Source organism: Oryctolagus cuniculus, chromosome 4 (genome assembly GCF_964237555.1).
Source record: "Oryctolagus cuniculus chromosome 4, mOryCun1.1, whole genome shotgun sequence".
NCBI classification, from domain to species: domain Eukaryota; kingdom Metazoa; phylum Chordata; class Mammalia; order Lagomorpha; family Leporidae; genus Oryctolagus; species Oryctolagus cuniculus.
The window spans coordinates 151,187,544-151,210,781 of NC_091435.1; the positions used below are offsets into that span (position 1 = coordinate 151,187,544).

General features: G+C 44.1%; 2 protein-coding genes across 3 annotated transcripts in view; one reads left to right on the top strand and one right to left on the bottom strand.

Annotated features, from left to right (window-relative positions):
* Positions 1-21,327, bottom strand: part of HACL1 (2-hydroxyacyl-CoA lyase 1) — a 45,200-nt gene extending 23,873 nt beyond the window's left edge. The window contains exons 1-10 of the mRNA XM_002716184.5: positions 20,918-21,327; positions 20,650-20,816; positions 20,431-20,535; positions 16,146-16,186; positions 14,069-14,149; positions 11,962-12,034; positions 9,652-9,729; positions 7,464-7,558; positions 5,086-5,198; positions 1,177-1,312 (exon numbers count right to left, since the gene is read on the bottom strand). Of these exons, the coding sequence (XP_002716230.5) occupies positions 1,177-1,312; positions 5,086-5,198; positions 7,464-7,558; positions 9,652-9,729; positions 11,962-12,034; positions 14,069-14,149; positions 16,146-16,186; positions 20,431-20,535; positions 20,650-20,816; positions 20,918-21,317 (1,289 nt within the window). The 5' untranslated portion in view covers positions 21,318-21,327. The remainder of the gene's footprint in view (positions 1-1,176; positions 1,313-5,085; positions 5,199-7,463; positions 7,559-9,651; positions 9,730-11,961; positions 12,035-14,068; positions 14,150-16,145; positions 16,187-20,430; positions 20,536-20,649; positions 20,817-20,917) is intronic.
* BTD (biotinidase) overlaps positions 20,816-23,238 on the top strand; it is a 56,475-nt gene continuing 54,052 nt past the window's right edge. For both annotated transcript variants that reach the window (XM_051818486.2, XM_051818487.2), the window contains exon 1: positions 20,816-20,978. The gene's annotated coding sequence lies outside the window, so the exon portion shown is untranslated. The remainder of the gene's footprint in view (positions 20,979-23,238) is intronic.

A 23,238-nucleotide genomic window follows, 5' to 3' on the forward strand; every position in this document is an offset into this window, starting at 1 on the left:
ATTGAAAACAACTGAAGAGATATTCAAGGACCTGTGGGACAATATAGCAAAATGTCTAATATTTTTATAACTGGAATTCCAAAAGGACAGGAGAGAATGGCATAGAAAAATGTATCTAAAGAAATAACAGTGAAATACTTTCCAAATTTAGAAAAAAAAGATAAATTTACAGATTCAAGAAGACTTAAGGAGCAGGTATTTAGTCTAGCGGTTAAGACGATCCATTCCACATTAGGGTGCCCGTGATAGATGCCTGGCTCTGCCTCCTGACTCCAGCTTCCTCCTATTGCAAACCCTGGGAGGCAGTGGTAATGGCTCAAGTAACTGGGTTCCTGCAACCCATGTGGGAGACCTGACTGAACTGCTGGCTCTGCCCCCAGCTATTGCAGGTCTATGGGCACTGAACCAGCAGATGGGAGCTCTCTCTGCCTGGCTTTCAAAGTAACCCACAATGTCCCACTGTCCCACATGTAGGACCCTATAAAAACTTAAATTGAGCAATAAATATACAATGTATGGTAACCCTGAAATAAACATGTCATTGAAATTGTTGCAGAATTAAAGACTTGGGATGTAACAGGCTAAAAAAAAAATTAGATAACTTCAAAGAAGACAAAGCAACCTCTTCCAATCCAGCTCTCTGCTATGGCCTGGGAGAGCAGTGGAAGATGGCCCCTTGGGCCCCATGTGGGAGACTAGGAAGACTAGGAAGAAGCTCCTGGCTCCTGGCTTCGGATTGGCGCAGCTCTGGCCATTGCAGCCATCCGGGGAGTGAACCAGCAGATGGAAGACCTCTCTCTCTGTATCTACCTGTCTGTAACTCTGTCTTTCAAATAAATAAAATAAATATTAAAAAAAAATAAAAAAGACGACAAAGCAAAAGAAAACAATGTCCAGACACATCATAATTAAACTGCTGAAAAGACAAATGTTAAAAGCAGCAAGAGAGAAATGTATTACATGTAGGGAAACATGAACTGAATGTAGATTTCTTATCTGAAACCATGTGGGCCACAAAATAGCTAGACATCTTTGAAGTGTTCAAGAGTCCAACAAGAGCTTCAAATTACATTATTCTTTCCTAATTTCCCTCTAGATCCTTTAAGGTCAAAAAATGATTTAAATCAGCATAAAACCTGCCAAGCCATTTAACTTAAAATCTGGAATGCCACATACCTGGATCTGGCTGCACCTACACAGTTTGGATGGTTGTCGGGGACAACACCTTTCCCCATAGGGGTGGGCAAAAATGGCAATTTACACTGTTCCACCAGCTTCCGGATACTCTCCTCTGCACGGGCGTAAGCGGCACCTGCAACCAATGCAAATGGATTGAACGGACTAGTTAAGCTCCAGGCCCTATAAAAGCAATTCGTGTCAGAGGATCTGTAGATCCTCTCAAATACTCCCCCTTGCCCTGGCCCTTGCTTACCCATAGGCTCACACTCAAAACAAACCGTGACTATGGTTTTTATCTTTGGTGCTTTAAAATGCTGAAGAAGGCAACCGTTCTCATTTCCGCCCAATGACATCCTTAACTATTTTGAAGGAGGTCTACCCCCCTCAGAGAAGTTACATCTTGCATCTCTTCCTGCAGTCACATATCCACTTAATGCCTTGGCCCCACGGAACTATTACCCACAATTCCCTGAATACATTAGCTTTACTGGGAAGCCCAGGTTGGCAGGAAAGGACTTTGTCCCAAAAGAGAGAGGCTCTCTCTACCCTCATAGATTGCTCTCCATGACCAGAAAACCTGTTTTGCAGAGACTCCTAGTTCAGGCTTGGAAATTCTAAAAGGTGTTAAGTTCCTAGAGCTCTGCAGATCTTTCTCTAGGTTCTACAGTTCTGAGATGTTAACAAGGGTACCAGGCGAGACACACATCATTTGTTTTCACAGCTGTGTGTCTGTGGAATAACCACATTCCTATGTCACTGAAAGCAACTTACTGGTGAAAGATAGAGATGTTTCCATTTCTAATGTCATAAAGGCCACTTTTTTTTTTTAGCTATTTCATTTCACACTCTTTCACAGGACTAGAATATTTTTTTTCTTTGTTCTTTTGACAGGCAGAGTGGACAGTGAGAGAGAGAGACAGAGAGAAAGGTCTTCCTTTGCCGTTGGTTCACCCTCCAATGGCTGCCGTGGCCGGCGCGCTGCAGCCAGCGCGCTGCAGCCGGCGCACCATGCTGATTCGATGGCAGGAGCCAGGTACTTCTCCTGGTCTCCCATGAGGTGCAGGGCCCAAGCACCTGGGCCATCCTCCACTGCACTCCCTGGCCACAGCAGAGAGCTGGCCTGGAAGAGGGGCAACCGGGACAGAATCCGGTGCTCCAACTGGTACTAGAACCTGGTGTGCCGGTGCCGCAAGGCGGAGGATTAGCCTAGTGAGCCGCGACGCCGGCCACACAGGACTAGAATATTACCCCATGTTTGGAATGTACACTTTTCTACTGACTCTCAGCATAGTGTACTTTCACTAATATAATGCTTCTCCTACAAAATCACCTGAGATTTCTTTCCTACATGAGGTAGAAGGAGTTCCTTTTATTCTTCCAGAAAGTTTTCTTGTATTCTCCTTCTTGCCCCAATGTCTGTGCAGTTTCCGCTCTCTCTCCCTAGGCTGCCTTCGCCCTCTGTGCATGGTGAACTTCCGTTTTTCAAAGGCGCAGCTGCCGGGTCACCCCTTCTGGTCGTCGTCTCCTAACAGCTGCACGCCCTGCTGCTGCCTTCCTTGAGAACCACCTTCCTCGCGGTGCTCTCCACTTGAGAACATCCTGCATTTGGTACCAGGTCTGTTTCCTCCACAGGGAGAACCATGACTTCTCAATATCCTTCATGAACGTCTTAGATAATCCCTGCCTTATAAGAATTTGTCAAATGTGTGTTAAAGAAGGAATGGGGGCGGGGGCAGTGTGGTACAGCAGGTTAAAGCCCCCCGCCCCGTGCAGTGCCAGCATCCCATATGGGTGCCAGTTCGAGTCCCAGCTGCTCTACTTCCAATCCAGCTCCCTGCTAACACCAACTGGGAAAGTCCTTGGGCTCCTGCACCAGTGTCAACGTGGGAGACCTGGGGGAAGCTCCTGGATCCAAGCTCAGCTCCAGCTGTGTGGCCTCTTGGGGAGTGAACTAATGGATGGAAGACCTTCTCCCTCTCTGTCTCTACCTCTCTCTGTAACTCTTTCAAATAAATAAAGTGAATCTTTAAAAAAGAAGGAGGACTGTGAGGGGTGGACAATTAGCCTAGCAGTAAGATGCCCACATCCCATACTGCCTGCCTCTGGCTTCTGATCCCAGCTTCTTGCTAATGCAGGCCCTGGGAGGCGGCAGATGATAGCTCAAGTAACTCTGTTCCTGTCACTCATGTGGGAGACCTGGATTGTGTTCCTGGCTCCTAGCTTTAGCCTTGGTCCTGCCCTGGCCATTAATGGAAATTATGTATGTGTGTCTCTGTCTCTTTAAAATGGAGTGGGGGTGAGGGCTAGCATTGTGGCACAGAGGGTTAAGGCACCACTGGTGCCATAGGCATTTCATATCAGAGTGCCAGCTTCAGTCCTGGCTGCTCTGTTTCCCCTCCCAGAACCTGGGAAAGCAGCAGCAGATGGCCCAACTACTTGGGACCCTGCCACCCATGTGGGCGTCCAGAGTTCCTGGCTCCTGGCTTCAGCCTGGCTCAGATCCAGCATCCCAAGCAGCAGCTTAACCTGCTGCACCACAATACTCATCCATATACCCTATATTACAAGTCAGATAAGAGAATCTCAAAGCAGTTGCTTTCCCAAGGCATAGAGCTAAGCTGTTACATAATGTGTTCAACTCAACTTTGATCTAATAGTTTTTCCTGTTGTCCACCATTCTCATTAATACTATTTTTATATTCTATGTAGTTTGTTTCAAAGTAGTTGGTAATTGACTACCATGATCCCAGAAACCTCAGTTTTAGAACAGGAAGTGCATACTACAATGAAATGCCAACAGGAGTCAATTGGTCCCTGCCATTCATATGGGAGACCTGGACTGAGTTCCAGGTTTCTTACTCTGGCCTATCCCGTCCCTGGCTATTGTGGGCATCTGTGGAGTGAACTAGTGAATGAAAGACCTCTTTCTTTCTCTATTTCTCTCTGCCTTTCAAATAAAATGGAAAAAAAAATTTGGTTGGTCAGTACCTTGGAAGAAAGCAATTTGGCAGCACATATCAAAAGCCTTAAACCTTGGCTGATTTTCATGCTGGGCATCTATCTTAAATCCTAAATACAGAAAATGCTTCGGGCACAAACATTTTTCATAGATTCTCTAAACAAGTAAATAATAACTGACAAAAATTTAAACATCTGACAGTAAAGTGTTAATCTATACATGAATAAACATTAAAAATTATATTCAGGAAATAATTTTAAGACCATGAAAAAAATTACAATGTTAAATGACTAGAATATAATACTGTCTGTACAATGGGGTCATACTATGTAAAACATGCATTTAAAGAAGGAGTACGAGGGAGCAGGCACTTAGCCTAGCAGTTAAGATGCTCACCTCCCACACTGCAGTGCCTGAGTTTTATTGCAGGCTTTGGCTCCTGATTCCAGCTTCATGCCAGTGCAGACCCTGGGGAGCTCAGCCCCAACTGTGGGCATTCTGGAAGGGAACCAGCAGATGGGGGCTCTCTCTCTCCCTTGCTCTCTATGTCTACCTCAAAAAAGGGAGGGAGGGAATAGAAAAGTATGTATTGTTAAAAATGATTATTTCCAATGAAGAGATTTCTTCTTTCTACTTTGCTGATTTTCAAAATTTTATTACAGGATAAAAAAATCCACATTTCATTCATAAAACAAAAGAAATGTAATGGGTAAATGTTTCCTAAAAAGGTTACATCTCTAAATAAATAAATCTTTAAGAAAAAAAAAAAGGGTTACATCTCTAGAAAACGGAGAACAATTCTGTAACTTCAAAACAGACAATGCTAAATGAATAGAACGCTCATTCCAATTTCAGACGTTAAAGCAGATGTTAAAAGAAATGAAGACAACTCCTAAAAAGAACCTGTATCCTGTATTCTTGCAAAAGCCCAGCAGGTTGCGTGCTACCTTTCCCGACGATGAGCAGCGGCTGTCTGGCGCTCCTAATGACCGATGCTGCCTGGCACACGGCAGAGGTGTCTGCCATGCTAACGGGCGGGGGCAGGCAGCACTCCTTGTACCTAGAATGGAAGAGCTCTGTGAAAAGAGGCCGACTCCAACATTTCTTGTGAAATTTCAAATACATAAAAATAATAGAAAAACATAGCACAATAAACCCCTTATATCCACCACAGATTTGAAAAACTAATATCATTTTACTATTTTACCTCATACATACACAGACTTTTTTTTTCTTGAATCATTTTAAAGTAGATTGTAAGCATGAAGAAAGTTCACCCTTAGAAAATTGCCCATGCAGCTCTAGAGATTAGGCCCTTCTCCCATACAACCATAATAATATCACTATTCCATCTAGTAAATGAACATGTATTCCCTAAAATCATCTAAAAGTCAAATGGGTAACTTATCCACAGGAAATCTGGGTTCATGACTTTGCACCATAGTAGCGAGAAAGCTGTTGGAATAATAGCAGACACCATACTAAAAGCTAATAGCTGGGGCTGGCACTGTCGTACAGCAGGTTAAGCCACCACCAGCAGTGTCAGCCTCCCATATAGACGCTGGTTCAAGTCCCAGCTGCTCCACTTCCAATCCAGCTCCTTGCTAATGTGCCTGGGAAAGCAGGGAAGATGGCCCAAGTCCTTGGGCCCCTCACCCACAAGGGAGACCTGGAAGAAGCTCCTAGCTTCACCCTGACCCAGCTCTGGCTGTTGCAGCCATTTGGGGAGTGAAGCAGTAGATGGAAGAGCTTTCTCTCTCCTCTCTCTTTAACTCTGCATTTCAAATAAATAAATGAAATCTTTAAAAATAAATAAATAAAGCTAGTACCTAACACTTACTATGTACCAATTACTCTCATGTGATTTTCAAAACATTGAGGCTAGGTATTACCATTATTTCAATTTCAGCATTGACAAAAAAGACTCAGAAAAGAACTTGCCTAAGGTCTGCAGGTGGCACATGGCAGAGGCCAGATTGGAATAGTCATTCTATTTGAAATCTCATACATTTAATCTCTTCACTCTATTTCCACTCACAGAATCAATGAATATTTTAATAGTACAAGAGTTAAAGCTATCACAGTTAAGTATTTCTGAAAATGCTTTTCTTCACTGTGGTATTTGTCTTAATAAAAATCATACTATACAAAATTTAGACATTTAATAATCTCCAAATATTTGACTATGTATTAAAAAGGAGTAGTCAACTTTTACAAAAATTTAAAAGAAGGTTCACAGAGTTAACTTCCCTGAGGCCTGCCTGTCCCCTCCCCAATATTATTTTATCATGTTCAGGTATTAAGCAGCTTGAATGCAGAATGGAGATGTCCTTTTTATCTGGCTCTGCCACAGAGAGATCACTCTTGGTATACGGAGTGCACAGCAGACCCACTGACTTTTGAGAGCAACTAAAGAACCATTTGTGGGGGCCAGCTCCGTGGTGCAGTAGGTTAATCCTCTGCCTGTGGTGCCACATCCCATGTGGGCGCCGGTTCTAGTCCCAGCTGCTCCACTTCCTATCTGGCTCTCTGCTATGGCCTGGCAAGGCAATGGGGGATGGCCAAGTGCGTGGGCCCTTGCACCCGCATGGGAGACCTGCAGGAGGCACCTGGATCCTGGCTTCCGATCGGCACAGCTCTGGCCGTTGCGGCCATCTAGGGAGTGAACCGATGGAGGGAGGACCTTTCTGTCTCTCCCTCTCACTGATTGTTAAGTCTACCTCTCAAATAAATAAAAAAAAAGAACCATTTGGTTTACAACAGCAGGGAAACACTAATTGGCACCTAGGTTGATACATTAGTCCAAGCACGCAAATTAATCAGGGGTGATTTAGATGTCAATAAAAAAGTGTTTTTCATACTCCTTTTCATGAAGTGTTTGAGAAATGAGGGGACATGACAAAACAAACATCTGTGCTGGAGTAACTAAGTCACTGAGAGACACAGTAGACAAATATTTCTTATGCTGAGTCCTAGTAATTCTTCAACAGGCACCTCACCTCTTGGCTTATACCGTGACTATATTCAATAATATACACTAAATTATGGGAATATATATTTACGATCACTGGAAGAATAAATTCAAATAAAGAACTCAGGAAGTTCCAAGTATTTAATTTAGTAATTAAACTCAAATACAATTACTAAATAATACCATCTTAATTAAGAGAATTAACCCCTTTAAGTAGGATTGAAGTTAATTACTAAATCGTCACAAGTTAAGACAAATGGAGACTAACTTACAAACTGCCATAAAACTTCTTCAAAAAAGGTAAGCATTATGATAACACGATTAAGAAAGAATTTGGATAGGACTACTACTCACTTTATAGAGTCCACATTCACCTGGAGGTTCACAAAATCTGCAGGTATGTCAACATAGCAAGCACCTGGGCGGCCATAAATACTGCTTCTTACTGCCTATGTTTATTATAAATAAATAAAAAGAGTTTTAAAATCTCAATCCTTATTATTGTGTTCCACTTGAAGTTGATTTAAAACTTTGAAATGAATACTGTTTTAAAGTTTTGAAGAGTCTTTGTTGGAGAAACAATCAATTATAATTTAAATTGAAACATCCTCCAGTGAGTCTGAATCTTTTTAAAGGTATTTTTGTTTACAAGAAGGAAAAGAAAACAAGCATTCACTTAACACTTTAAAATTCATGTTCTAGGGGTGGGCACCTAGCCTACCAGGTAAGAAGCTCAGATCATATCAAACGGCCTGGGTTCAAGTCCCAGCTCCAGCTCTTGACTCCAGCTTTCTGGCAGTGCAGACTCTGGGATCCTGCCCACCTATACTTGAGTTCCCTGCTCCCAGGTTTGGTCCACTCAGCCCCACCTGTTGCAGGCATTTGGGAAATGAACCAGTGGATGGAAGATTCTCTCTACCTCTGAAATAAAATAGTAAAAAAAATTCATGTTTTATTACACTTCAGTTTGGGAAATTATTCACCAGGTTGTGCCTGCCAAGTTTTAGACTGTAACTTGTACTTTCACCTGGTTCTCAAGCCTCATGATTGGCAGAGTTCTCAGAAACTGTCATGTTGTAATATGTGTCAAATGGCTTCTCCAATTCATGCACTTGAAACAGCTCAAAGGTAATTTCACAATAAACGTTGGTTAGCTGAAATTAATTTGCAACATGTTGTTTCATTAACTAATGGATAGTCCTATATGTATTAGTCCCAATTTTTTTTAAGATTTATTATTTTACTTGAAAGTCAGAGTTCACACAGAGAGAATGAGAGGCAGAGAGAGGGAGGTCTTCCATCCGCTGGTTCATTCCTCAATTGGCCACAACAGCCAGAGCTGGGCCAGTCCAAAGCCAGGAGCCAAGAGCTTCTTCTGGGTCTTCCATGCGGGTGCAGAGGCAAAAGGGCTTGGGCCATCTTCTACTGCTTTCCCAGGCCACAGCAGAGAGGTGGATAGGAAGTAGAGCACTCGGGACTCAGACCGGCACCCATATGGGATGCCTGCACCACAGGTGGTGGCTTTACCCACTATGCCACAGCGCCAGCCCCAGTCCCAATTTTTAAAAATAACCTTTTAAACAGCATAAGAGAAAGGGTGCCCAGGGGTTCATCATACATTTCTCTTTTGTATAATTAAAATAATTTATACAATTAAGTAAAAGAGAAACTTTTCCCCAAAATAATTTACTTTACCTCTTTGTTTCCATAATTAAACGTTAATGACAGTGAACATTAGAATGTAAATGGCTTTTTGGGACCAGCGCTGTGGCACAGAGGGTTAGCACCCTGGCCTGAAGCGCCGGCATCCCATATGGGCGCTGGTTCAAGACTCAGCTGCTCCTTTTCCGATCCAGCTCTCTGCTGTGGCCTGGAAAGCAGAAGATGGCCCAAGTCCTTGGGCCCCTGCACCCATGTGGGAGACCAGGAGGAAGCTCCTGGCTCCTGGCTTTGGATCAGTACAGCTCTGGCTGTTGCGACCATCTGGGGAGTGAACCAGTGAATGGAAGACCTCTCTCTCTCTCTGTGTAACTCTTTCAAATAAAAATAAATGCATCTTAAATAAAAAGAATGTAAATAGCTTGTTTTTACCAATGTCATTTGTGGTAGGAATTGTGACACAGCAGGTTAAGCCATCGCTTAGGACAACTGAAGCCCAGAACAGAGTGCAGGGTTTAAAACCGGGCTACTCTGCTTCCAGTCCAGCTTTCTGCTAGTGCACTCTGGAAGGCAGTGGATGAGTGCACAAGTGGCCCCTGCCACCCAGATGGGAGACTCCGAGGGAGTTCCAGGCCCTGGATTCAGTCTGGCCCAGCCCTGACTGTTGTGAGCATTTGAGGCGTGAACCAGACACCTCTCTCTCCCCATCTCTCTCTGTTGCTTGCCTTTCAAGTAGATGAAAAATAAACATATAAAAAAGTCATTTTTAATAGCCTGAGTATATTCCTAATCATCATTCATTTTATTGAGAATAAAAATAGCATAAGTATGAGCAAATGAGAAAAAGTATTTGACTTGGAGAACTTGTTACTAAGTACTGTACCTTTTCAATAACAGAGGGAATTGCTTCTATGCTGCTTGGCCGAGCAGAGAACTTGCTATATAATCTACAAGCTTCAACCTATATGGAAAGTGAAAATAAAAATCACTTAAAATTCAGCTAACAAGCATATTACTCTTCTGAAGGAACACAGAAATGTTAAATCATTACTTTTTATCGTGTTTAGAGGCAAGTTGGAGAAGATTTATTACCTAGAATATTTCTTTAAAACCTATTCAAAGTACAAATTTCTGCCTCAGTATGACTGAAGTTGCAAATCAAACCCAAGACATCATTTTAATTTCTCATATTAGCAAAAAAAATAAAAGGTTTCATAATATCTATCATGTATCCCAACACAGGAACACAGGCACTCTCATAAACTGCTGGAGGGAATGTAAGTGAAGGGAGGGCAACAAGGTCTATGCAGAATCACAGTGAGCGTACCCTTGGACCCAGCAGTTCCACAGCTAGGAATACAAGACTTCATCTATTACATCTTCCTCTATTAACAATCTGTTCTTATACTGCTGCAACTTCTCCTTTGGCACATTTGGTTGCTATGCTGTTTGGAACATGTGAGTTCAGTAATAATCCTTCATGTGTCCTGAAGCATTATATAGAGTTTCTCTTGATACCTTCTGCTGTGAAATTGATGTAGCAGTTGGTAGTCTTGGTCCCATATGCATGACAAAGGTAAGAGTTATCCCTCCCCCAACTTTCAGTCATGACTTTTAGTTTTAAGGACTTCAACAAGAAACAGGTATTTGGGGGCCAGTGTTGTGGTGCAGTAGGTTAAGCCAATGCCAGCCAGCATCCCTTACTGGAATGCTGGTTCGAGTCTTGACTATTCTGCTTTCAACACAGCTTCCTGCTAATGTACATGGGAAGGGAGTGGAAGATGGCCCAAGCGCTCGGCCCTCTGTCACTCATGTGGCAGACCCAGGTGGAGCTCCTGGGTTCTGACTTCAGCCTGGCCCAGATCTGGCTGCTGCAACTATCTGTGGAGTAAACCAGTGGATGGCAGATCTCTGTCTCCCTCTCTCCCTCTCCCTCTTTGTTGTTATGCCTTCAAATAAATAATCTCAAAAATAAAACCAGACATTTGGGTTTTAAATCAGCAATCTTTCCTTTTAATTTAATAAACCATGTTTTAAAAAGATTTATTTTATTTAAAGGCTGAGTTACAGAAACAGAGAGGGAGAGAGAGAGAGATCTTCCATCTGCTGGTTCACTCCCCAAATGGCCACAACGACCAGGGCTGGGCCAGGATAAAGCCAGAGGCCAGGAGCTTCTTTCAGGTCTCCCACATGGGTACAGGGGCCCACTGACTTGGGTCATCCTGCACTGCTTTCGCTGGCATATTAGCAGGGAGCTGGATCAGAAGTGGAGCAACAGGGTCTCTAACTGGTGCCATATGGGATGCTGGCACTGTAGGCAGTAGCTTAACCCAATATGCCACAACATGGGCCCCATAAACAATTATTCTTTTCAGGAAGAAGATACTTGGAATGGACATGATCCTTCTTTTTTCATCTATACAGTTTTTGTAGTAACTTGAAATTTCATTTTGATTAGCTTTTCTACTTTACCTATATTTTCAATATATCAGTATATTTTAAATAACTTATTATCTACCACTAAGTAGAACTGAATTCTCTTCCAAGAATATAATAAACTGATCTATGCCAGTGTACATTAGTTTATCAACTATAAAATTTTGTTTACAATTTGAAGTTCTCACAGTGATTCCTGATTTACCAATAGACTTTGATTTTAACTTTGCTCTTAACTTGTCCCATAATACTCAGATATATTTACCTCATAAGTTGCACTTACTCTCACCTATCTGCTACCTATAACCATAGTTGAAACACATTCTTCTGACAAATTTTTTAAGTTTCTTTTAATTTTGAAATATTTTCCTTCTTCCTTTGAAAATAATCTTGTCCAGATCTGCTTATAATCATGTTGAGGATTTTTTCTCTCAATTTTTGTTTCCTAAACTCTGGCAAGCATAATTCAAAATCATTTTTGTTCCTACTGCTTGGCTCTCTGAGGAAATTATTTTCAGAATTTAAAATCATCTCAAAATGGGTATTGACTGTTTTCTCCTAAGCAAGGCTTAAGCTCTTTTTTTTTTTTTTTAACATCTGCCCTAAGATTGTCTTGTAGTAAGGAAATTGCCTTTAAATTGCCTCAGGTACTTCTGATTTATTTATATTATTAGTATTATTTTGACCTTGCAGGCAGGAGTGTTTAATAGCTTTCCCCTGACCGTGTAACTGTGACAGAAATTATGGAGCTGGATACCTGAGGAAACTCCTGAAAGGCTCCCATAGTTTCCTGACTTCTTTCAGAGGAACCACCGATCACAATCAAGGGCCTGAAATGGGTCATTAACAAAAGGGGATCAGAAATAACATCAGCAGGGTGCCCAATGCATAACATTCACAAAATGAGGAACGAGAAAAACACATTTTCCTTTAAAAATAAAATTAGATTCAGTGCTGGGTTTCTTGACACAGTGGGTTAAGCTACTGTTTGGGATACTGATTCCACACTGGAGTGCCGGAGAGAGAATCTCACCTCCATCTCCAATTAAGCATCCTGCTAATGAGCCTGGGAGACAGCAGATGTTGGTTCAAGTATGGGTGTGTGTGTATATGTGTGTGCGCCTTTCAAATCAATCATAAAAAAACACTTAGGAAGCAATCTGATACAAAGAACCTTTCTTAATTTTAGAGAAATATAAAATGCATAAGAAATGGACCTCCTTCAAAAATAGAGATCAACTTGTTCAGTGTGTACTTAGTAATCACATCAAGCCCCTTTTGGATGCTAAACTTCCAGACACAGTGACATAAAACACTTTTTTACTCCTCTCCTATTATTTTTGGGGTAACAGGAAGAGAAAGTTTACATTTTCTTAGTCTCTTTGGAAATGGCAAAGCGAGTGGTGTTCCTCCTTATTACTACCCTGCAAGATAATAAAGAGAGAGAGAGAGAAAAAAAAAAAAAAACACCACAGGATAAGATAAACAAGAAAAATGGGGCCAACACTGTGGCATAACAGGCCAAGCCTCCCATATGGGTGCTAGTTCCTGTCCCAGCTGCTCCTATTCCCATCCAGCTCCCTGCTAATATGCCTGGGAAAGCAGTGGAAGATGGCCCAAGTACTTGAGCCCCTGTACCCACATGGGAGACCCCGAGGAAGCTCCTGGCTTTGGTTTGGTCTAGCTCCTGCTGTTGTGGCCATTTGGGGAGTGAACCAGTGGATGGAAAAGACCTCTCTCTCTGTCTCTCCCTCTCTCTGTCTGTAACTCTGCCTCTCAAATAAATAAAATCTTAAAATTCAGAAAACAATGTCCTTCCCACTGAGAAGATTAAATATGTTATGAACTGATTACAGCATAATCTCCTTCAACCTGATCTTGTTTGTAAAATACCATATGGAGTAAAGGGCAAGGTCAGAGAACAAATAATAAGCAGCTTACAATGCAAGCTCAATACATGTAAGAATCCAATTATCTTTATAACCATGAAAAGCTGAGGAATTAAGACAGTTCTACATACTTAGCTGGGATCTTTAAAAAAAAAAATTCCTGGGCCAGTGATTGGCACATCAGTTAAGACGCTGTTTTGGACGTCCACATTCCATATCAGAATGCTTGGGCTCCAGTCCTGGCTTTACTCCTGATGCCAGCTACCTGCTAACTAAGCACCTGGGAGGTAGCCGGTGACGGCTCAGGTAGCTGGGTCCCTGCCTGTCGCAGCCATTGCAGGCATTTGGGAAGTAAACTAGAGGATAAAGAATTTCTCCATCTCTGTGTCTGTGTGTCTTTTAAATAAAAAAATTCTTTAAAATTATTCATTTATGGTAAACAAAACTAAATACATACATATTTGTACAAACACATACTTAAGTATTTACAGAAGGATATTCTAAAAGGTTAACAGTGTTAAAGAATTATTGGCATTTTAAAATTTTCTTCCAAATACTTTTTCCATTGTACTTAAGGCATACAACATTTTGATATGCATATACTCACATGAGTATAGACTAAACTAACATTTATCATCTCACATAACTACATTTTGTGTGTGGTAAAGGTACCTAAAATATATTCTCTTGGAAAATTTCTAGTACACGGTACAATACAGTTAACAATATTTTTGCTACAAAGGTACTAGGAGGGAAGATTAGGTTTATAGACTAATTTATCCTACATAAATTATACTTTGTATCTTTCATCCTGTCTCCCTATTCCCCATTCCCCTCCTTACTCTCCGATTAATCACCTTTCCATTATGTTTGTGAATTAGACTTCTCTGCCAAATCTTTCTAGATCACCTCTACTCAGTTCATGCAGTGACACTTTAGGGAAATGTTATCAATAATAATAATTTGATTGATTACCAACAGTTCATGTTTGCATTTGCCATACCACCCAAAGCGTGGATGAGACCTGGGCCGGAAACAACAAGGCATACTCCTGGCCTACAAGAAAAACAGAAATTATTATTATTATTATTATTATTTTTTTATTCAAAAGGCAGAGTACAGAGAAAGAGAGAGAGAGAGAGAAGAGACGAGACGAGACGAGAAGTGAAGAGAAGAAAGAAGTGAAGAGAAGAAAGAAGAGAAGTGAAGAGAAGAAAGAAGAGAAGTGAAGAGAAGCGAAGCAGAGAATCTTCCATTCACTGGTTCATTCTCCAAATGGCTGCAACAACCAGGACTAGGCCAGGCTAAAGCCAGGAGCCAGGAACTTCTTATGGGTTTCCCACATGGGTGCAGGGGCCCAAGGACTTAAAGCATATTTCGCTGCTTTTCCCAGGTCATTAGTTGGGAGTTGGGGTGGAAGTGGAACGGCTCGATCCAGAATGGGTGCCCATAAGGGATGGCAGCGTCGCAGTTGGAGGCTTAACCTGCTATGCTATAGCACCCACCCCAACAAAATCTATTTTATTATAAGCAGTATGGAAACCTTCCTGACTTCACAGGACATACAAGTCTTCACTATAATTGGTAAACAGTTATTCAAGTACTTTAAGTCAGAAGAAAGGTAAACAGTGCTGTGGTGTACCGGGTAAAGCCTCAGCCTGCAGTGCCAGCATCCCACATGGGCACCAGTTCAAGTTCCAGCCGCTTCTCTGCTCTGGCCTGGGAAAGCAGTAGAAGATGGCCCAAGTGCTTGGGTCCCTGCAGTCGTGTGAGAGACCGGAAGAAGCTCCTGGCTCTTGGCTTTGGATTGCCTTAGCTCCTGATTAGCTCCAGCCATAGAGGCCATTTGGTGAGTGAACCTCGGATGGAAGACCTTTCTCTGTCTCTCCCTCTCTCTGTAACTCTCTCAAATAAATAAATGAACAAATCATGTATAATAATTGGAAAAGATTAACAAAAAGAACTATAAAAAAGGTGTTTACTACAACTGAGCAACTGTAATTTAAATGTTATTTAATTTTAATTAGATAATTTAAATGTAAATAGTCATATGTGCTGGGAGCTCCTATACTAGACAGTGCAGCTCTAGAAGTCCATTCAAATAACAAAATTTCAGGGCCAGCATTGTGGCATAGTCCTGGCTGCTCCACTTCTGATCCAGCTCCTTGCAAAGGTGCCTGGGAAAGCAATGGAGGACGGCCCAAGTTCTTGGGCCCGTGCACCCATGTAGGAAACCTGGAGAAGTTCCTGGCTCCTAGCTTCACCTTGGTCCAGCTCTGGCTGTGATGGGTACCTAGGGAGTGAACCAGTGAACTGAAGATCTTTTTCTGTTTCTCTGCCTTTCAAATGAAAAAAAAAAATTTTTTTTAAATAAAAAAGTATGACAGAAATTATAGTAAGAGTCAACAATTCTGCTTAACATATTTTTAAAAACTGGAAAAATATCAAAAATTCTTTAACAGTTGTTGGATCATAGATGATTTTAGTTTCCTTTTTATATACTTTATATATATTTTCCAAGTAATCTAAAGTAAATATTGTTTATCAACTTTTAATAAAAGAGTGGTGAGTATACTCTTAGGAAGCATGGACACACACTAAAAATTTGAACCAGTAGAACAAGCCCCAGGAATCTCATTTTCGAACAGTTTTTTTTTTTTTTCAAAGATTTATTTTATTTATTTGAAAGAAAGTTACAGAGACAGGTAGAGCCAGAGAGAGAGAGAGGTCTTCCATTCTGCTGGTTCACTCCCTGGAAAAACTATTTTGAACTAAATATGCCACAGCAGTTAGGAGATCCAAGACGAGGTATAACACATCAATTCACTCTCTGACCACCGGTGGTTCACTCTGCAAAATGACAGTTTGTTCTATCCTAAAATACTTTTCTGGCATCATTATCCTTTTGATCCAACCCTAAGTTCTAAATTTATTTTTCTTTTTTAAAAGCCACCTTCTATAATCTTTTCAAGTCAACAAATTCTTCAACCATTATATAATGGTTCCATCCAAAACCATCTAAGTAGTTGAAATTAAGCAGATTTTTGCTTACCTGCCAGTCAGATATCCAATTGTGGAGGCAGCATAACAAGCCTACAAAGAAAAGAAAAGAAAAGAAAAGAAAAGAAAAGAAAAGAAAAGAAAAAAAAAAAAACGTGGAAATTAAGCATACCAGGATCCTTAGAGTTACCAGTATTTCCTACACTAGAACCTAACGGTAAAGGAAGAATTGGAACATTTTCTATTTTAACAAGAAATGTTCCATCTGTACATTCCAAATATGATGTCTTATCTGTTAGGTCTTCAAGTTATCTGAGAGGCACAGCAGCAAGAGAGAGAGAGGAGAGAGATCTTCCGTGTGCTGGTTCACTCCTCAGATGGTTGCAACGGTTGAGGTTGGGACAGAGGGAAGCCAGGAGCCAGGAACGCCATCCAGGTCTCCACAGGGTGACAGGGGCTCAAGTTCTTGGGCCATCCTCCACTGCCTCCCCAGGTGCATTAGCAGGAAACTGGATTGACTTTTCCTCTTATTTTATCCCATTCATTTTGAGTTTGATTGCTTTTTTCTCTCTACCATCTTAAAATACAAGCTTAGAGTGCTGATTCTATTATCTTTACTAATAGACTCATTTAAAGCTGTTCCCTATTCCCCGTAAGAACTGCTTTAGCTATATCCTACAAGCCTGACATTTCATCTTTTAATTAACAATACTTTTATCTTCCACTGTGATTTCTTCTTCAACCCACTGGTTAATTACAGTCTGTAGGGGTGTCTCCCTTTTTATTCTTGATATTGGTAATCTGTGTTTTCTCTTTTATTATTGATCAATCTTGATATTTATAGAGTTTATTAATCTTTTCAAATATTTAAAAAGCACCAAAAAGTGTATTGCTTAGTTTTCAAATGCTTGAAATCTTCTACTGATCTCTCCATTACCGAGTTCAACTTTATTTCCACATAGTCAAGCTACATACACTGTATGCTTTCTCTGTGGTGATTTGTTGAAAATTCCTTGATAGCCTGCATAAGGTTAGTTTTAACAAAAAGGAGGCACTAATCTAAAAACATAAAACAAGCTGTAAAAATGCTAAGTGCTCTCTCAAATTCATTTTAGTTTGGGATATCATTTTTTCCAGTGTTATTTCTTCTCATTTCCTTATAATAATAATATATTAGATATTCTTTAGCCTTCAATCAGCTTTAAGTGAAATAATATACTAAATTTAAGTAAACCTACACTAGGGGCTGACATTGTGATGCACTGTGGTTGAGGCTGACACTTGGAACTGGTTGTTTCACTTCCAATCCAGCTCTTTGCCAATGCACCTTGGAAGCAGCAGGTATGACTCAAGTACCTGAGTCCCGTGTAGGAGACCTGCTCTTGACTTTGGCCTGCCCAGCCCAGGCTGTTGCAGCCATGTGGGGAATGAACCAGAGGTTGGAAGATTCTTTCTCTCTCCTTCCCTGTCATTGTTTAAAATAAATAAATGTTTAAAAATAAATAAAAATAAACCTGTATTAAAGACCTAAACCTAAGAAATGCTTAAGAATCGCAGTCTTTCTGCACCTCTGCCACATGCCCACTAAGAGGCCACCCACACAGGCCGGTGCTGTGGCGTGGTGGGTTACAATGCCACATACAGGCTCTGCTCTTCTGTGCTGCTATTCCCCACTGGCCCCCTCTCTACCTCCTAATGCACATGGCCAAGTTCTCACAATATGATCATAAGACAACTCCTAAGAGATGCAAGTACCTAAAACACGTGCCACAGTAACAGTACTTATTTTAACACTGAGAACCATTAAAAATCCATTTTTCTACGATGCTTCCTTTGCTCACAGGCAGAGGGTACACACAGTACTTAACAGGCTCCAGAGCCAAACTGTTTCTATTCACATCCCAGCTCCCCTCACTCTTCCTATATAGTTCTGGCGAGTCACTCTATACATTGGCTTTCTCACCTCGAAAATGAGTTAGGTCAGGATACTGTAGTGGGGATGAAATCAGTTAACAGGTGTAAAATACTTGGAATAGTGAAGCACAGAGTGAGCGCTCTGTAACAGCTGACTTCCTGGCCATGCACCTGCTTGCTGGCGATCAGTCACTACACGTCTTTTTTTTTTTTTTTTTAAGATTTAATTAATTAATTTATTTGAGAGGTAGAGTGAGAGGGAGAGACAGAGAGAAAGGTCTTCCTTGCGTTGGTTCACTCCCCAAATGGCTGCAATGGCCCGAGCTAAGCCAATCTGAAGCCAGGAGCCAGGTGCTTCTTTCCAATCTCCCACGTGGGTGCAGGGACCCAAGGACTTGGGCCATCTTCCACTGCTTTCCCAGGCCACAGTAGAGAGCTGGATCGGAAGAGGGGCAGCCAGGATTAGAACCGGCACCCATAGGGGATGCTGGGGCCACAGGTGGAGGATTAACCTACTGTGCCACTGCGCTAGCCCCACTACACGTCTTAATGACTCAGGATCTGAAGAAAGACAGCGAGTCATAACTATACCTTCTCTTCAGCACATGTTCCTGAGCTCCTTCTCCGCCTGTTCTCATATCCCCTCCTCTCTGGCTCCTCTCACTCTACTCCCTGTCTGACTGTCAGCAACAGTCAACAAACAAGTACTAGGAACCATTTTCCGGAAGAACCCATCCTCTCATTCCCAGCTGGCTAATGCTCAGTACCCTGGACATCTCCCTATCACAGCACTTACCACATTATAATAAAATCATCTGCTTCCATCTGCTTCCACAGCTAGATGATACCCCCCTCAGGGACAGGAACGAAACATGATTCATCTCTGCATCCAGTGCCCAGCACAGCCCCTGGACCTAAACAAGCCTCACCTACGCTTGAGGGACTGCAATGAAACTTGTTGTTCCTATTCTGCTGGCCCATACCATTCGAGTCACGCTACCTCGAATCCCAACTTTCCATAGTAACCCGCTCCTATCTCCGACCTCTTTAGAGAAATCTGTAGTCTCTCCCACTGTCAAAAAACAAACGAGAACAACAGTCCAAACTCCTCTTCTAGCTAGAGAAGATTCCTCACAGTGTTGCAGCAGGCTACCGGTCTCAGAGTCCACCAACGCTTCAAATTATCTTGCTGGACCGGCATGAACACACACCACGTCTCCAGTCAGTCTTCCCGCTACTTCCTACGCCTCCTTACATGGACACATCTACTGTGAGAGCTAGAAACTGGCTTCTTATGCATACTTTGCCCCCACTTTCCCAGACAGTGATCAGCTTGAAGGCCAAGACAACCTTGTTCCTTCTTTGTATTCCTCTCCCCAACAGGTTAGGCAGCACCGTATCTAGCACACAGTACATACTCAGTAGATGCTTGCTGTTATGAGAAGCCGTGGCAGTAGAAAAATCAGTAAAATACAGATCCCATTAATAGATCCCTAACTTCACTTCTCATACAGATTAAAATGAATAGAATGTTATTCCATCTGAGATAAGTATAAGGCAGAAGCAACACAAATTCAAGACCCACTTTCTTTTTAATATTACTTACTTATCTGAAAGGCAGTGTAACAGAGAGGGGTAGAGACAAAGGAGGGAAAGAGAGAGCGGGAGAGAGGGAGAGAGCACTTTCCCCCACTAATTCATTCTCTAAATGAACACAACAGCCAGGTCTGGGCCAAGCCAAAGTCAAGAGCCAAGAACTCCATCCTGGTCTCCCACACGGATGGCACAGGCCCAGGCACTCGGGCCATCCTCCACTTTTTCGCCAGGTGCATTAGCAGGGAAATGGGTGGGAATCAGAGCAGCCAGCTGCCGCACTTCAAGACAGGATGCCAACGTCACAGGCAGTGGGTTAACCCGCTGCACCACAATGCCGGCTCCCAAGACCCACTAGTTCTAAGATTTAAAAAAGAAACATACAAAGCTGGATGAGCACTGTGGCACAGCGGGCTGAGGCGCCACTTGGGACACCTCCCTTAGCCGAGGGTCTGGTTCAAGTCTTGTCTGCTCTGCTTCCAATGCAGCTTCCCGCTAAAGCATCCTGGGAGGTAGTGGGTGGTGGCTCAAGTGCTTGGGCCCCTGCCACCCACGTGGAAGACTCGGATGGAATTCTGGGCTCCTGGCTTTGACCTGGCCCAGCCCTGTCATTGCGGGCACTTGGGAAGTGAACCTGTGAATGCCAGATCCAGCTCTCTGTCTGCCTCTGTCTCTCCCTCCGCGTCTCACTTTCAAACCAACTGCCAGTAGCTGGCAGTCAACAGTGGCTGACACGTGCAGGGCAGAGTCCACGCCGAGCGGGCCAGCGACACCCGCACCGCTCGCCATCGCGCCCCACGGCGACCCCGGCTGCCCGCGCCCGTACTCACCGCCTGCTCGTTCCTCATCCCGATGTACCTGAGGCCCAGCTCCTGCGCCGCCACGGCGATCTCGGTCACTGGGATGCCCACCACGCCGAACAAATACCGCACATCCTGCAGGCCGAAGACCACAGGGAGAGCCGCGGGTCGCCCCCACGCCGCCGCGCCGCGCCGCCCCCGGGGTCTCCCGGCCCGGCTCCGCCCCCGTCCCCAGGGCGCCGGACGCACCTGCTCCTTCAGGGCCTGGGCGATGACTTTAGCCCCGGACACCTGCTCGTCGCTTCTCTCGCCACGCTCCTGCAGGTCGCTTCCCGGCATCTTCCACCTACTAGTCCTGGGCCCGCTCGCAGCCCGCAGCCACGCGCCGAACACCCGCCACGCACGCCGCCCAGGCCCTGCGGGACAGCGCCCCTTCCGACCCGCCGCCCTAAAGAGCGCGCGGGAGGGGGCGGGGCGAGGGCGTGCGCGCGCCCCTCACCCAGCCGCGCCCTCTCACCTGAGGCGCTGTCCGCCGGGGGAGGCGGGACTTGCGGAGGGCTGAGGCCCGCGCCATCCAGGTAAGAAGCCGAGCCGGAGAGTTGAGGAGGGCGATGCCGCCGTGGTCCGCCCGCCCGAGGCCTCTTGAGGCCCGCGGACTGCGAGGTGCGCATGCGCACATCCGGGGGCGTCGTGGGGCGCGCGCCGGGCCTGGCGGCTGAGGAGGCTGCGCGCGGGCTCCCGGGCTGGGGCCGCCGCGTCCACCGTTCGGGGCTTTTACGCGTGTCCCGGCGCGCGTGCTTCTGAAATTGTAGTCGCTTTTGCACCCAAGAAGCCGGTGGTGCGCAGCGTTCCTTAAACCCGCGGAGCAGGAGAAGAGGATCTCGCCCGAGCCGCCTCTGGGACTTGGCGTGGGGCATCTCGAACCTGTCCCCCTTGCTGCGGGCCACCCCGCTTCCCGAAGTCAGGAGGGCGGCTTCTGCTGGCTCCAGGGTCAGCCCCCCTGGACACCCCGCACCCGGCAGTCTTGTCGTTGAGTGGGAAGGGTTCTGGCCAGGTGCGGTTCCTTGGGGTGGCCTCCTGCTCATCGGACCGTCTGTCAAATCACCAGTCGTTAACTGAGACAGGAGCTTTCTTATTTTGTGTAGGATCTGAGGTATCGTTGGGTAAGGAGACAAGCAGAGAGGGGGAGCGGGTTATGGGCAACGTGAAACCAATGAAGAGCACCCAAAGGTTTTCACACTGGTGCTGGGTCCTTCATTGGGCGCCCACTGCAAGCAGGGGAGAGAGAAGTGGAAATGGGTATGGGGGATTCACTCCCTGGATATGGGGGTCCCAGCTAAGAGGGAGATTTCTTTGAAGTCTCAGAATACATGTAAAAAGTGAATGCAGATTTTGCATTCAGACTGTATCCACATTTTAATATGAAAATGAGATATAATGTACAATTCAGTGCATAGATCTTAAAAGTCAGGTGAGTTTTGGCGTAGATATTCACGTATGTATGTAACCACCATCCCCAATAAAAATAACTTTTTATTTTTTGAAAGATTTATTATTTATTTATTTGAAAGGCAGAGCTACAGAGAGAGAGAGGTCGTCCATCTGCTGGTTCACTCCCCAGATGACCACAACGGCCGAAGCTTTTTCCAGATCTCCCACATGGGTGCCGGGGCCCAAGGACTTGGGCCATCTTCCTCTGCTTCCCCAGGTCATAGCAGAAAGCTGGATCAGAAGTGGAACAGCAGGGACTCGAACTGGTGCCCATATGGGATGCCGGCACCAGCATTTAAAATTCCCCTCTGTCAAGTAAAATTGACATTCCAGAAAGAAGCGGCATGTATTTTGTATGCTCTGAGCATTTCTTGGCACAGTGTTTTAGAAATGTAGACTTTGTCCCCTCTACCATAGAGTGTGGTTTAGATCATTGCCTGTGTGACAGCCCCTGCCACCACTGCATCGGAATCACCTGGAAAGCTTTTCCAAACCATGAGGCCTGGTGCATCCCAGATCTGGTGCATCCGCATTGCAGGGCAAGGTAGCCACCTATGGACTCTGACTCAGAGCCCCACGTTGAGAACCACTAGTTCTGGACTCGTGCTGGAGGCATGAGTTAGTAATTAAATATATGATTGCTTAACTATAGGCAGAGTAATACTGTTGGTTACTTTGGACTCACTCTGCTCTGACATTGGCAGCGAAGGCTGTCTAGATGATTGTCAGTTCACAGGATCTACGTCACTGACTCAGAAGACTCGCTGACAGAGCTACGCAGTGTGAAGTGCGGTGTTGGAACAAGCCCCAGGATTCAGAGCAACTAGTTTTGCAAAAGGGTGAATTCGTTGCTAGCTGCGTCCCTGCCTTTAGCAAAAAGGAGCCAGAGATCTTTAGCCTTGCGTTCACCTTTGTACCTCCCAGTCCAGGGCTGTGAGCTGTGCTGTGGCAGGAGTCCTCAGCCCTCAGGGTTCACGGGTGAGGAGCAACTCCTGGACAAGCCTTTGTGGTTGTGGGATCACAGGGTCTGTAGTAATCCCGTGCCCTTTGTACAGTGTTTGTAAGCATTAACTGCATGGTTGATTATTTTCATTGGCAGTAATCATGGAATTTTGTAGCTTTGTTTGCTTTTGTTTGTTTGTTTATTTCTTTATTCTCCAAGGGAGGAATAGATCTAATTTTTTAGAAAGATTTATTTATTTGAAAGTCAGAGTTGGGGCCCGCGCTGTGGCACAGCGGGTTAAAGCCCTGGCCTGAGGCACCGGCATCCCATATGGGTGCCGGTTCGAGTCCCGGCTGCTCCTCTTCTGATCCAGCTCTCTGCTAAGGCCTGGGAAAGCAGTAGAA